We start from the raw sequence: 14392 nt of genomic DNA on the forward strand, positions 1-14392 counted from the left end.
AAAAAAAAAAAAAAAAAAACTCCAAAAATGCTACAGTAAATGTAAAAGGACAAGGTGACTTGATGGGGAAGATTTAAGGAAGGGCTGAAGCAGCTAAATCGTGGAGGCCAGGGCCGGGTGCACAGAGCAAGGAGAAGACTCCGCATTCATCACCCTGAGGACAGAGCCCCAGGGTGGGACCTGCCTCAGGGTCCAAGAAAGATGAGAAGCAGTAGGCATTGTGCACAGCTGTGTACAGTGCTGAGTTCTGCAGCTGGTTGCATTCAGCTGTGTTTAGCTACACTGCATTCCTCTGGTGATGCTTACGGGCATAGGCAGTGCCATGCTGGGCAACCACTGTGACTTAGCATTACAGCAGCCAAGCCTCCCCACTGACCACGGAATCAAAGTAACCTGTATGAGAGAAACACATGTGCTCGCCAAGCAGGGCAGGGAAAATTCGACCAGATAATGTAGGTGACACACGTGGTCGTGTCTCTGTATATAGTCAGAACTTGATACTGGCCGGGCGCGGTGGCTCACGCCTGTAATCCCAGCACTTTGGGAGGCCAAGGCTGGAGGATTGCCTGAGCCCAGGAGTTTAAGACCAGTCTGGGGAACATAGCAAGATCTTGTCTACAAAAAAAAATTAGCTGGGTGAGGTGGCACACGCTTATATTTCCAGCTACTTTGGGGGCTGAGGCGGAAGGATTGCCTGAACCCAGGAGATAGAGGCTGTGATGAACTCAATAAATATTTTTACTGGTAAAAATAAAAATGGTACTATATGCCCGTTTTCCACACATACTCTTTGGACCCTCAAAGACATGATGGGCGTTTGTCTAGCTCTGCTGGGGCCACCCTCTTCATGCAGCAGGCATGTCTAGAAGCTTCGTGGCACAGAGGACACACCTCTTCTGGCCCATATGCCGCCCAAGCACAATCAGGGCAATATCAACTGGCTGTCCTATGAGATCAGTAAACTCTGTTCAACTCTGCAGTGCAGTGCTTGGGGATCTTTTGAAATTTTTTTTCTGCCTTCCCTCCAGGCCAGGAGTCCGCCACCACACTCCAGAAAAGCTTTGAACCCACTGGTTTCCAGAACTCGCTCTCTGGATTGTACAGCCCCGTCGTGTTCTCGGCCGCAGGAACCAGCCTGACAGAGGCACGCCTCTTCTGTCTTCTCGCCTGTGACCGTGATTCCTGCTGTGATGGCTTCATCCTCGTGCAGCTCCGAGGAGGTAATCCTGACAGTGAGGAGACTAACAAGGAAGGGAGGGGGGACACACACAGGGACGCAGAAGCCATGGAGCTGCCTGTGGCGCTGACCTGTGAGGTGGCCCAAACAGAAGGTGATATTCACATACAGAAAGTCGGGGCAAACCCTGACCCTTCCACGTGTCACGTACCGCGCGGGCCACCTCACGTTGTAACGTGGGCTCACTCCTTACTGCTATCTTCAGGGGAATATCGTGCACTCCATTTTACAAATCGGGAAACTGAGGCTGGGAGCATTTCCATTGCCCGCTTGTGGTCGTGCCATTTGCAAAGTGATAGAACTGGGATTTGGCCCGAGGGATATGGGCCACAGCATCTTCCTGCCTCCTGTGAAAGCCGGGCCGGTCACGTTTGATTAAAAAAAAAATGAAAGCTCACTCCTATTGCTCACGATCATTCATTCAACAATTATCTGTTGAGTACCTACTGTATGCCATATCCTGTGATAAGTATGACTTTCATTTTTGATAGTCTCCTGGTGGTGGGGATGCATTTCTGTTTATAGAGATAAACCCATGTCCTTGGCAATGTAGCTGTGATTGAGAAGGGACTTCGGTGTCACAGACCTGGGTTCTAGTCACGGCTCTGTCATTTCACGGCTATGCAACCGTGGACAAGTTGTGTTAACTAAAAAGCAGTTCCCTTGTTCATAAGATAAAGATAATCTTTTCTACTGAATTATTGATACTTGTTGTAAAGGAAGTGAGTGCAAAATGCTGGCCATGGGTCTGGCTCCTGGTAGGCTATGGATTTACCTCCGGAGGGTCTTTCCTGTTCCACATGCAAGCCAATGCTACCCTTTCCTTAGCAGCATCTGTCACCAGCTCTGTGACTGGCCACATGAAGCTTACAGAGAATTCTAGAGATTAGAAAAAAATCGAAGTCCGACCTGTCTTGTCATGGCCCTCGCTTCCAAAAACAACAGACTTTCAGGGAGTGCCCTATGTGTGCAAACCAATGACCTGGGAGTTCGGATGAGATAAAGGGTCTTAGAGTTTGGTGGGAGAGGCAGGACCATAAAGGGAGCACGGCCTCCGCTGTCTCATTTGTCCCGGCTGTCATTCAACCCACGAGCAGCACTTATTAAGGCACCCAACCGGATACACCAGGCAGCATGCAGTGAGGGCCCAATATGAGTAGAGAATTAGGAGCCTCGGCGTGCAGGGAGGGAGATGCCAAGGGGATGCAGTGGCCAGGGAAGGCTTTTTGGGAGAGGAAGGGCTAGGGCCAGATTTCGTGGGTGGGATGAGCAGAATCTAGGGGACAGAGAGGAAGGGAAGTCTGGGCCAGCATGGGCATCTGTGTGAGCTCAGCTAGGGACAAAGTCCGTATGTTCTGAAGACTGTCACTCAAGATACTGGCTGTGTGGGAAGCAGAATTTTTCAATGTTGACCATGCATAACTCCCAAAGCCATGGCCACCTCCAGCCCTCCAGGCTGAGGGTGGAAAGGCCCCTTCTCCTGTGAAGGACCAGCCCTACCTCCTGGGTGCTGGAGCCCACTGCCCCACCCACTCAGGGCCCTGCTGCTCTCCCTTCCTCTCTGTCCAGGTCTCCACCCAGTGCCCTCCCCGACTCCCCACTCTAAGACATGTACAATGGTCTTAGTTCCTTCCCCTTCTTAAAAGCCAAAACACACAGGACACCATGAAGCCCTGACCTCCTGTCTTCCCTCGAACGCCCTGCTGTGGCTCTCCTTCCCGTCCACAGCCAGGCCCTGCCAGCTTGACCCCGTCTCGCCCCAACACTGCTCCTGCCCAACTCACGGGTACCTGGGGGCATCTTCCGGTCCTTCTCAGCCTGCTTGGCCCTGGCAACTGACACTGTTGCCCGCTCTCCAGTCCTTCCAGCTCTTTCCTCTTTGAACTTTTTCTTTTCTGTTTTGAGTTGACATCTCACTACCTTGCCCAGGCTGGAGTGTAGTGGCATGCTTGCAGCCACCCCAGCATCGACCTGCTGGGCTCCAGCGATCCTTCTGCTTCAGCCTTCAAAGTAGCCAGAACTACAGGTGCGCTACCATGCCTGGTTAGTTTGTTTTTCATTTATTGTAGAGACGAGGTTTCGCCAAGTTGCCCAGTCTGGTCTCGAACCCACGGGATCAGGCAAAGTGCTGGGATTACAGGCTGTGCCACCGAGCCCGACTCCTCTTCGGACTTTCTAGATGCCCTTTCCTGCTCTTAGGTGACGCCTTCCCCTGCCATTCTGCTTCCTGGGTCGATTCTGTAGGTGCTGATGGCAGGAAGCTCTGCCCGCATGCCCTGTGGCGGGACCCTGTTCTGGCCAAAACCTCTCTGCAGGGTCCGCCTCAGCTACTCGTCTGCTGTCAGGGTGTATTCTCTTGGACGTGCCGTAGGTACCTCAAAGTTGAGCAACCAGGTTGTTTTTACCCTCACTGAGCCTGTTGCCTCACAGCCCTCATTCTCTGCTCCTTGGTCACCCAGATTTCCTGTGGCTACCGCTGCTTGTCTTTGGGGTCAAGGTTTAGTCCATCCCACCGCCACTGTTGACATGTAGACCTGTATTATTTTTGTTTCTTGGCAGTTGTGCCAGTTTCTTAATTACTCTCTCACGACCTCCATGAGTGCCTTTTGCATTGCTGTAAAAGAGGTTGAGTCGTCTGCAAAGAAAAGAGGCTCATTCTGGCTCATGTTTCTTCAAGAAGCATGGCGCCAGCATCAGCTTCTGGTCAGGACCCCGAAGGGGTTTACTCATGGGGGAAGGCGAAGGGACAGCAGACGTGTCACACGGCAAAAGAGGAAGCAGGGGAGAGAGGAGGAAGTGCCAGATCCTTGGAAACAACCAGCTCTCAGGGCAACTAGGAAGGCAAGAACTCACCCATGCCTGCGAGGACAGCAACAAGTCCTTAGGAGGGATTCTTCCTCGTAATTCAGTCACCTCCCACTGGGCCCTACCTCCAGCACTGGGGATCACTTTTCAACATGAGATATGAAGGGGACAGACACCCAAATCCTATCACCATCAACCCCCAAACACTCATCTCTGGCTCCCTGTCCTCCAAGTCATCCGATTCAACCTCAAGTCCTACACATGACTTCCTGCCTGGTGATACAATTGTGTCCCTTCTCGCTGTATCCAAGTCCACATGTCCATTTTCCTGTTGGATTAAAACTCCCCTAGGACATGAAATAGCCCTTTGCCCTCAGCTTTTAGGGGAGGTGTGCTCACTGTTGGTGCAGAGTAATGTTGGTGAATTGGGTGGGTCCCCGAGGGGGAAGCGACTACCCATGCCCAATTCCAGGGGTCAGCAAGGTGAGTAGAACTCGGCTTTCCTGACTCTTGGAGCTTGTGTTCTCATCCCCTGCCTCTACCATTTTCTCTCGGGTCTGGAGAGAAAAAGGGATACTTGCTCATCGCAATGCTCTGAAGAGAAGCTAAATATGACTTTGAAAACATATGATAAATGTTTTTTCCCAATTCAGAGAGATCAATGAAGACTTCCTTAAAACTTGAATGATGTGCAGGGTCAAGAGGTGAGGAGAAGAGGGAAGACAGTTCTAGATGGAGAGAACAGTGTATGCACAGGTCTTGTGGGAGGAAAATGCATGAAAAAGGAGAGAGGGCATGGGGAAGCCATGGTCTCTGGGGCAGGGAGAGGAAGACGGGAGGCTTAGGGGAGTGGGAAGAGGCAGGGACAGACAGTGGGGAAACTTCTAGGCTGCATGACACTTCCTGACTTAAAACTTTCAGTGGCGACCAGTGGTTTTTATTCTAAAAACCACTGGTCGACACTGAAAGTTTTAAGTCAGGAAGAGTCATGATCAGATTTGAATTTTGAAGCCAGCACCCTGCTTGAAGCAAGCATCCGTGGAGCCCACGGATGGGGGTTAGAATGGACGTAGGGAGATGAATTAGGGACCACCACAGTAGTCTAGGTAAGAAAGGGCGTGACTTGGGCTAGGTGACAGCAGGGAGGATGGGGAACTGGAGAGATTCAAGATACCTCTAGGCAGCAAATTCATCAGGACTTTAGATATGGGGCTTGAGGAAGAGGTGGCAAAGATTATTCCTGGGTATCTAGCTTGTTCACCTGTTGTAGGTGGATGATGGAAAATATCAGATATCCAATTTGGTGATGGGAGAGGAAGATTCAGAAAGGTCATGCGTCCATTTGGGGTACACTATGTCTGAAGTGCCTTTGAGACATCCACACAATGTGGGCTAAGTTTTGGGATGCCAGGATCCAGAGTTCAGAAGGAAAGTCTGGGTGAGAGACATACATGTGTGAATTGCCAGCATGGAGATGGTATCCGAAGGTGTGGGTATGGAGGGATCTCCCCAGAGGAGGGTGAGGCTGAGAGGGTGAAGGAAGTCGGGACTGAATGGTTCCATGAGGGTAGAAAATCTGTCAATAGACGGAAAAGTCACAGCCAGATGGGGAGGAGGAGACCAGAGAGTCCCACGAGACCAGCGCTTCAGGGGAACCTCAGTGGGGGAAGGGTGGACAGGGAGGAAGTGGTCAATAGTCTTGGGCACTGCTCAGAGTTCAAACAAGGTGATTCCAGGAAAATGCAGAGTCTAGCTCACAGCGGTCAGTGGCTAAGATGAGAATGTTTTGTTGGAGTGCAGGAACACAGATTGGAGTGAGCTGGTTCCTACAATTCCTTCCAGGTGTGACGCTCTACGATTATGAGATGTGGATTCATAGTAGTGTTTATATGGGAAAATATGTTATGCATACACACACAGGCACGTGCACACACCCGTAACGTATGTCGCTGCATATACCTATATTTAGAAATACTGTAATTCAAATCCAGAATTCCTTCTTTGAACTCAATATATTTTCTGAGGGTCCCACCATTTCCCCAGATGCATGATTACTCACCAGACCATATGATTTTTTAAGCTGGAAAAGTTGATTTCATTTTCCTTAGGATCATATATGGAAGAATGTTTTTGTTCCCTGGAGCAGTGAGCCCACAGAATCCTTTTTTTCCATGGCTTTTCTGGCATACAGCTTGCCTGCTTGTCCCTCCAAGTCTAACCTGTGATCTGTGAATTATGTTAACCTGAGCAACCGCCTGGCAGGGCTGAAAGTCAAGTCTTCTTTGAGACACACATGAAGTACTGGGCAGACGTTTCTCCAGTCTTGTCCAATGGGCAGATTTGGGGTTTTAACTTACACAGCTTGGCTGGACCCGCTGACGACCAGGAACATGGTCTGGAGAGTCATTTAACTCTGAAAGAGTCTCCCTCCTCCTTCCCTCCCTCCCACTCCCACCCCAGCAAATCTCCAGGCTCTCTGCCCTTAAATGACTGACTCTGTTTCCATCCTAGTTTCAGCTGAGGTTCCTTGGGGGGGCTGTCTTAAGGTCTTTGGTGGTCTGAGGGTTCCAGAGGCTAGCAGTGTGTGATACAAAGTGATTTCCAGTCTCTCCCAGGCCCCCACTCTCAGCCACAGACTTCTGGAGGACATTTGGCACCAGTTAGAGAAGAAAGCCGCATAGGCTTCTCTACTGAGAACTGAGAGCCTCTTGTTTAATTCCACCATTCTGTCTTCTGGCTCGCGAGAGAACCAGACCACAGCGCTCAGACTTCCTGGAGTGCTGCGGGACTCTGACTGTGCCCCATGCTGGGGCTGCCCTCGGGCTCCATGGCTATTTCCGTCTGCACTTTGCCAAGGCTCTCGTTGCCCACTAGCCATCCAGTGATTTCTCAGCACCTAGAAAAACCATTCTCCTGTTCTGTCCCTCAGTTTCCCCATCTGTGAAATGAGGCGGTCTAACTAGGTCAGTGATTCTCTGTGGTACTCTTTACTGATACTGATTCCCAATTTTCTCTCCACACACACGTGACTTACTAAGTCAGAAACTCAGTGGTTGGTGCCTAGGAATAAGCGTTTTCAAGACTCTCCCTGTGTTTTTGAGATCATCAGTTTAAGTACCCTGGTTTGGGAACCACCTGCTCAGAGCACTGTGAAGACTATTTTTTTTAATACAGAGATGCTACTGCTGGTGGTTTTTTAACTACTGTGCTTTCAACATGGCCAGTGGAAGGGAAGAGGACAAAACGTGAAATTCACAAGCCAGACACCCATGAGTCACCCACTCTGGGGAAATCTTGGCGATAGAATGGTTTGAGGATATATCCGGATTTGGACACAAACTAGGAAATTAGAATAAGGGAACAAAGTAGGAGTTGTGGAATGATATATTTCCTTTTTTTCAGGATTGTCTGAACAACTGTACTACTTAGAAGGATTATTAATTCAAATTATATGTAAATTATTTTTTATTTTATTTTTTATTTTTTTTGAGTTGGAGTCTCACTCTGTCGCCCAGACTGGAGTGCAGTGACTGCTCCCGGCCACCGCAGCCTCAACCTGCTGGGCTCTGGCGATCCTTCCGCCTCAGCCTTCCAAGTAGCCGGAACTACAGTTGCACACTACCACGCCCAGCTAATTTTCTGATTTACTGTAGAGATGACATCTCACCAAGTTGCCCAGGCGGGTCTCGAACCCGCAGGTTTAGGCTATCCACTCACCTCAGCCTCCCAAAGCGCGGGATTACAGGCTGAGCCACTGAGCCCGGCAAATTATTTAATTTGCAGATCAGAGTAAAATGAGACTCAGTTTCCTCAGTAGTAAAAATGAAGTTAGTAATGTCTACAAGAATTATGGGAATTAGTGTACTTAATGCACTTGCCATTGGGGCTGACACATAGCAGACATCAAAAAACATTCAAGTTAATTGAATTTATCCAACTAAAATCACTATCAATAAGTTGCATTATCCTGGGGGAAGACTTGCTAACGCTGAATAAAGCCATAACTTGAGGGTAGCTTTTGGCAATTTAGGCTTGAAAGACATATTCAAGACAAAATAGTCCAATGTCTCCCCTGATTATAGATTTCCTTCTACTTATCTCAGACACATGGACACACGCTTCGGCTTGGATACATCCAGAGATGAGGTGCTCACTTCCTAAAAGGAGTGTTTGTGTCATTGGTGCACAGTTCTGATTTTTACTAACTCCTTACTTTGAATCTAAATATTCCTTCAGGAGACCCTTCAAGGTTGATCTCCGTGTGTGTGTGTGTGTGTGTGTGAGAGAGAGAGAGAGAGAGAGAGAGGAAGAGAGAGAGAGAGGAGTGGAGAGAGAGAAAGAGAGGGAGAAATGGGGTGGAGGGAAGAGAGGGGAGAGGGGAAGGGGGAGAGAGGGAGAGGGAGAAGAAGGAAAAGAAGGGACCATGAACCAGCAGACATAGAAGCAGCAACAGCAGTAGCAACTCACAGAAATGGCTCTGCTAGGTGGGGTAGAACATGGAGATGGAAGTTTCTGGCCGTGACACCCCTGGGGTCATCCCCTGCTGTCACTGCTGCTGAGCCCATGAAGAAAGGTTCTGATGGAAAGGGAAAATGCCATCAGGCATGGCAGTGGTCTCCCCTCGGAAATTTCCAGCAAGACAACTGCAGGGAAGTTTGCCCCCGGCTCTTGATTTCAATGTTGCTGTCCTTTTCTGAGATATTGTCATCCATCCTACCTTCAAATGCTCTCAGGGCACAGAGGTGAGACTTAGAGGGTCCTCTGGTGCCCATCCCGCTGACATCCCCTCCCCGTGGTGACCCTCAGGTCCTATCATCTGTGGGCTGCTCAGCTCCCCCGACGTCCTGCTTTGTCACGGCCAAGACTGGATGGACCCCTCTGCAGCCCAAGTGAACGCCGCGTGTCCCGGGGCAACCTATGACCAGGAGAGCCGACGGCTGATGCTGCGTCTGGGAGGCCAGGAGTTTGTTGCGAGTAAGTCTCTGCCCTTTGTCCGTGTCCCCTCTGAAGTCTTCTTCCTACCAGCAATCCCCTCTGCTGCTTTCTTCTGAGCCCTCCCCATGCCCCGAGGGATTTATACTTCTGAAAAGAAAACCCCACCAATAATGCTGCGTGAAGACCAACCCCAGCATCACACAGCAGTCTAGAGGAAGCATTCATTCTGGCTGGCCAGAGGCAGGATGGTCCAGGGGGCGAGTCTGTTGCCCTCAAGAATCTTGAATCGGCCGGGAGTTGGCCGATCCCATCTGCTTTTGGTGGGGTGGTTGGCCCTGCTCTGTGAAATGTCTCATCCTCCTTCCAAAGGGGTGAGCCCTTCCGTCCGTGGCAGAAGCAGGAACAAGCAAGCCCCCTGATGAGGGAGCTCAGACCACTGTCTGAGATACACTGTCCTTTCTGCTTCCTTCTATTGGATAAAGCAAATCTCGTGGCCAAACCGGACGCCAAAGAGCAGGAAACAGACCCTGCTCCTTTAGTGGGGTGGAGAGGGTATGTGGGAGGGCTGCAAAGTCACATGCCACATGGATGACTACTGGAAGGGTGAAGAAATGGAGACCAAAATTCATTCTTCCCCCCACACCATTACCCCCGAGGCATATTTTCTCCTCTGTGATTTAAGACATTCCAGGGGGCATCAACTGCATTGCACATTCCAATTATGTGACAAAAGGGACTCAGAGCCCTGCTACCTGGGCTCAACTCACAGAAATAACCATCGAGCTGCCCCTTCCCCTATTTCTTCTGGAAGGTCTTCCAATCATTCTTTTATACACATGTATACCTCTGCCATCACCTGTCCCGCCCCCTCCGTGTACAGAGATGGGCGGTTGGTGCCTGAGTCCCCTGCCGGCCACGTCCCCTTTCTACCTTCACAGCCCTGTGCCGGCCCTCCCAGTAGACCCCACCTCAGGAAAAAGTGGATTGCCACTGTCCTGAGCTGGGGGCTGGCCAGACCAGCACTACTCATGGGGTCAGGAAGGATTGGGAGCTGGTGGAAATGCAGGTTCTTGGGCCCCACTCCACACCCCAGCGTGGGCTCTGGAATTTTTGCTCTAACAAGTGGTCTGGATGGTGCACCCACCTAGTAAGCTGAAGCAGTACTGATGGCCTGGAAGTTTCCTTACACCCCTAAGAGTCTGAGTGACGGTGAAGATGGAACCAGCTCTTCCCTCTCCTCCTTCCAGCTTCAGCGTGAGATTGAGGAGAGGCCCTGTGCCCCCACCCCGTTGTCTAATTATTTGCCAGCACCTGAACTCAGAATGTAACACCGTGATTCACTCCACCCTCTGAGTTGGGGGTGGTGAAAGGGTGCGTGGGTGTTGGCCATGGGCACCTGGTATGAGAGGGTCAAAAACGTCACCTTGGGAGCCCGTGGGGCTTCCTGTCACTGCAGGAAGTGGCTCCCAAGGCCTGGCAGATGCTGTCTCCTGCTTCCCAGCAAAGCTTCTGAGACCCACATCTGTGCATTCTGCCTTTCTCGGGGTTCTAATGGTGAAGAACTCAATGTCGCCTCCTATAAAGGCCCTCCCTGACTACCCACAGGGCTCCTTGCTTCCTCCACCGCGGAGCCTCACGCATGCTCTGTCCATTCTCTCCTAGGGCAGCACACAGCAGTGCCACCCTGGGTACGTGCCTGTCTGTGCGAAGTGTGCTTGTGATGCTGAATCCTAACTTGGGACACCCATTGTGTGACCTGGAACAGGTCAATGAATCTCTTCAGGCCTAATTGCCTGTCTATAAAATGGGGTTCATGACAGTACTCACCTCAGGGAGGAAGAAAGGAGAAACAACAACAATAATAATAACATTAGAAATGACTTAGGTAGCATCCACTCTGAGTCAGGCACCCCCCGAGGCCTTGACCTGTACTCACGAATCCGTTCCACAGAGCTTCAAGGGAGGCACTCTTAGTATCATTAGCCCTATTTTGCAGTTGAAGAAACTGAGGCACTGGAAGTTAGATAACTCCCCAAATCTCAGAACTTGTAACTAGGAGGGCTGGGATCTGAAATCCAGGCGTTCTGGCTTCCTAGCGGTCACTCTAAACCTCTCCTCTGTATTGACATTTGCAGACAATACATACAAAGGGCTTAGCAGAGTGCCTGCCACGTGCTCTTAATATTAGGTGATATTATTGTTATAATTTAAGTCTGCTGTTTTGTTATATTTTAAGAATTGAACTGTGTTTCATCAATTTCTGGATTCACACCACAGAGTGCAAAACCTGGCATAGAAAATACACCTATCAGTGGAGTGCAGAGTTACCAAATCCTGGAAAAAATACTGCAGAGTGTGGTGGAATTTCATGAGGCTTAAATAGTTTCTTTTGGGGTAAATAAAATAAAACCCTTTACTTACATGGTAAGGAGTGAACATATGGTATTCATTACTGAGAGGTAGGGCGGGGTGAGAACAGGCCTTTAAGGAAAGACATATATTGTATCCATGTGCAATAAGTCCATCATAAACTGCTTCACCAGGCACGTGCTTGTTGTCTGCCCAGAAATGAAGGCTGTGCCCTTGTCTGGCCTCCCAGAGAAGGGAGGATTACAGAAAGGCTTCTGAAACTTTTGGTTTTTTCCAGTGCCCTGTGTGTGTGTGTGCACATGTGTGCATGTGTGTTTATTCTGGGATGAGGGCACAGCTTGAAAAAGGGTGTCTTATGATGGGATTTCGGGTAGCCTGAGGTATATTCTTGATATTCCAATTTGGAACTTGCCTTTTCCATGGACTGATCAAGAAGCTACCCCCAACGGAGAACAACAGGATGCAGTCTTTCCTTTCCAAAATGAGAGATCAGCCTTTAAGCACACTTAACCCCTGAGAAAAGAAACAGTGATTTAAATTCTTACTAAAGTGTGGATAGCTGATAGATGTGCTTTCCTAAAATAGATATTGATGGTGAGAAAGAGGAGGAAGATTCCGGGGATCCGAACAATTGCTGGAGAGAGTATGTAGTGGATTGAAAAAGAGCAGGAGGACAGGAGCGACAAACTCCATCCCTGCCAAACTTGGCTGAGGGCTGGCTTCTTGAGTCTGGTTGAACAGTACATCAGATGATTGTTCAAATGTAGACTCCGGGATCTGTCCCCAGGATTCAGACACCGGCGTGAATGCCTCCCCATGGTGGGACCTTTCTGGGCCTGGGTCTTCCCAACTATAAGGTGAGGCCAGTGAAGACCTCTTTCTTATAGGACCGTGGGGAGGATTACAGGAAGAATCCTGTGGGCCACAGAATGGTGCCCACCAAGGCAGGCTCTCGAGGGACGCTGAAGGTTAAGAGCAAGGTCTGAGATTTAAATACCTGAAGCTCAGTCTTGCCCCTTCCCCTGGCTCTGTGACCTCATTCAAGACACTGAACCTCCCTGGGCCTCAGGGTCCTGATCTGCATAATGGGGCATTCGTTTATGCATGACCCAGTGAAAGCTGGCATGCCCTACAGGCTGTCGTAGGAGGCCTTGTTCCCTGTGTCCCCTGCCCTGGTTTCTGGTCTCCCAACCACACAGCTAATGAAGGTGCCCAGTGGTATTTCTGGATGTGGGCATCTGTCTTCACCAATCAGCTCATCACTACTGTCAGGGTATGCAGGGTAGCAGGTGGCCTGGTAAATGAAGAATTAGCACTTACTTGCAAAGCACCCGTGAATCGATCGCCAGGTATAGGAAGTTACAAGCCAGCAGAATACACTGAAGTCCAACAATAATCAAGTCTTGATATCACACTGCCTTGTACAAAGCACAGCTCAATGGATCCTTCCGACAGTCTTGTGAAACCGAGGCTATGTTATCATTTCTCCCATGGAGTGAAGCAGGGAGCCGTGATGGGACCAGTCTTCATGCTGGTGTCATGGCTGGGGCTCAGCCTTCAGCTTCAAAGACCGGGGCCAGTTTTGGAAGCTCCCACGTGTCCTTTGGTGCCATTCCCTGCTTCCACGGTCCCGTGTGAATTTACAGGAAGCAGAAAGCGCTTCAGAGTGGTCCCTGTCATTGTTACCAAAAATTAAGGAGTCTCTGACAGTGGACAGTGTCACTGCTCAGACATCTCGCTGGGGCCCGCTGGGGTACCGATGCCAGTTTACCGCGTGTTCTATTTTGAGGTTTTGAAGGGCTGTTGGAGAAAGAGAAGATTCAGGAGAGCTCTAGGGCCAGATGTGAGTTGCAGAGGTGGGCTGGGGGTCAGGGGTAGAGGACAGGAGGTGGTGAGCCTTCATCCTCACCCTCCTGCTGGTGTGCTCCACCCTTTATTCTGAGCTCCTGCTACATGGGTGTGTGGAAGGTCAGACTGGGCCCAGTACAGTAATTTCTGCTCTCAAGGAGCTCACAGGCTAGTTGGGGAGATAGACACAAAATTATTAAACATAGCAGGACTCCTGTTTGCTCACTGAGCGTGCTGATGAGGGATCACAGAAGTTTACTGGAGCATGTCTGTCCTCTGTCGGTAAAAGCCAACCAGGCTGTATCCCAGTCACCTGCCCTGCAAAAGTTTAGGGTTTACGCCCAATAAAGGCCCACAACAAACAGACACACACGCAAACAGCCCCACAAAGCACCTGGAGACTATCTTTATCTATTTTGATGACAGAGCCCTTTTGGCTGTGAGGTGTCTCTGTCCTATCATCGGTGACTCATGGCTGAGAATATGGACTTTTTCCTTGACCTTTGTACCTGGGTTGGCATGTGTTCTCAAGAGAGAACTCTCTCACATTTCCAGTGAGTACTTCTGAATGCTTTCCACTATTTTGTGCTGACCAGTTGGCCCTCCCATTTCTAAGAAAAGTGCCTTAGAAAGCTCTGGAACTGCATATGACTCATTTCTGACAGTATCGTCAGATTAAATGTCCCCTAATGCCCACAGGGACTTGAAAGTTGATAGATAACAAACGCTTTGGCAGAAATACGACCCGGTTCATTCTGAGTCCAAAAGGCTTAAAGCTGTTGAGCAGTTGTGAGTTTCCGCTCGGTGCCTGACTTTCCAAGGGGCTGTTGTGTGTCAGTGCTTGTCATTATCCTGGGGTGCCAGAAGCGAGGTGGAGAAACTCACAATGCATCTGTGACACTCTTTGTGAACAGATGCACACAGATTAGATGCAAGATGAGTACCTAAAAATAGAGTGCGTCTTTTATTTTTGAATCAGAGTCTCACTTGGTCACCCAGGCTGGAGTACAGTGGCACAATCACAGCTCACTGCAGCCTCAACCTGTGAGGTTCAGGCGATCCTTCCTCCTCAGCTTCCAAGTAGCTGGGACCACAGGTGTGCGCCACCAGTGCCCCGCAATTTTTTTGATTTTTTGTAGAGACGAGGTCTCACCATATTGCCCAGGCTGGGCTTGAAATCCTGTGCTCAGGCAACCC

General features: G+C 49.9%; 1 protein-coding gene across 1 annotated transcript in view; it reads left to right on the top strand.

Annotated features, from left to right (window-relative positions):
- The window catches only part of TG (thyroglobulin), a 279837-nt gene that overhangs the window by 76292 nt on the left and 189153 nt on the right, over positions 1-14392 (top strand). The window contains exons 26-27 of the mRNA XM_008061957.1: positions 1029-1220; positions 8849-9016. Of these exons, the coding sequence (XP_008060148.1) occupies positions 1029-1220; positions 8849-9016 (360 nt within the window). The remainder of the gene's footprint in view (positions 1-1028; positions 1221-8848; positions 9017-14392) is intronic.

Source organism: Carlito syrichta, unplaced genomic scaffold, assembly GCF_000164805.1.
Source record: "Carlito syrichta isolate Samal-C Ts95f unplaced genomic scaffold, Tarsius_syrichta-2.0.1 Scaffold305643, whole genome shotgun sequence".
Lineage (NCBI taxonomy): Eukaryota > Metazoa > Chordata > Mammalia > Primates > Tarsiidae > Carlito > Carlito syrichta.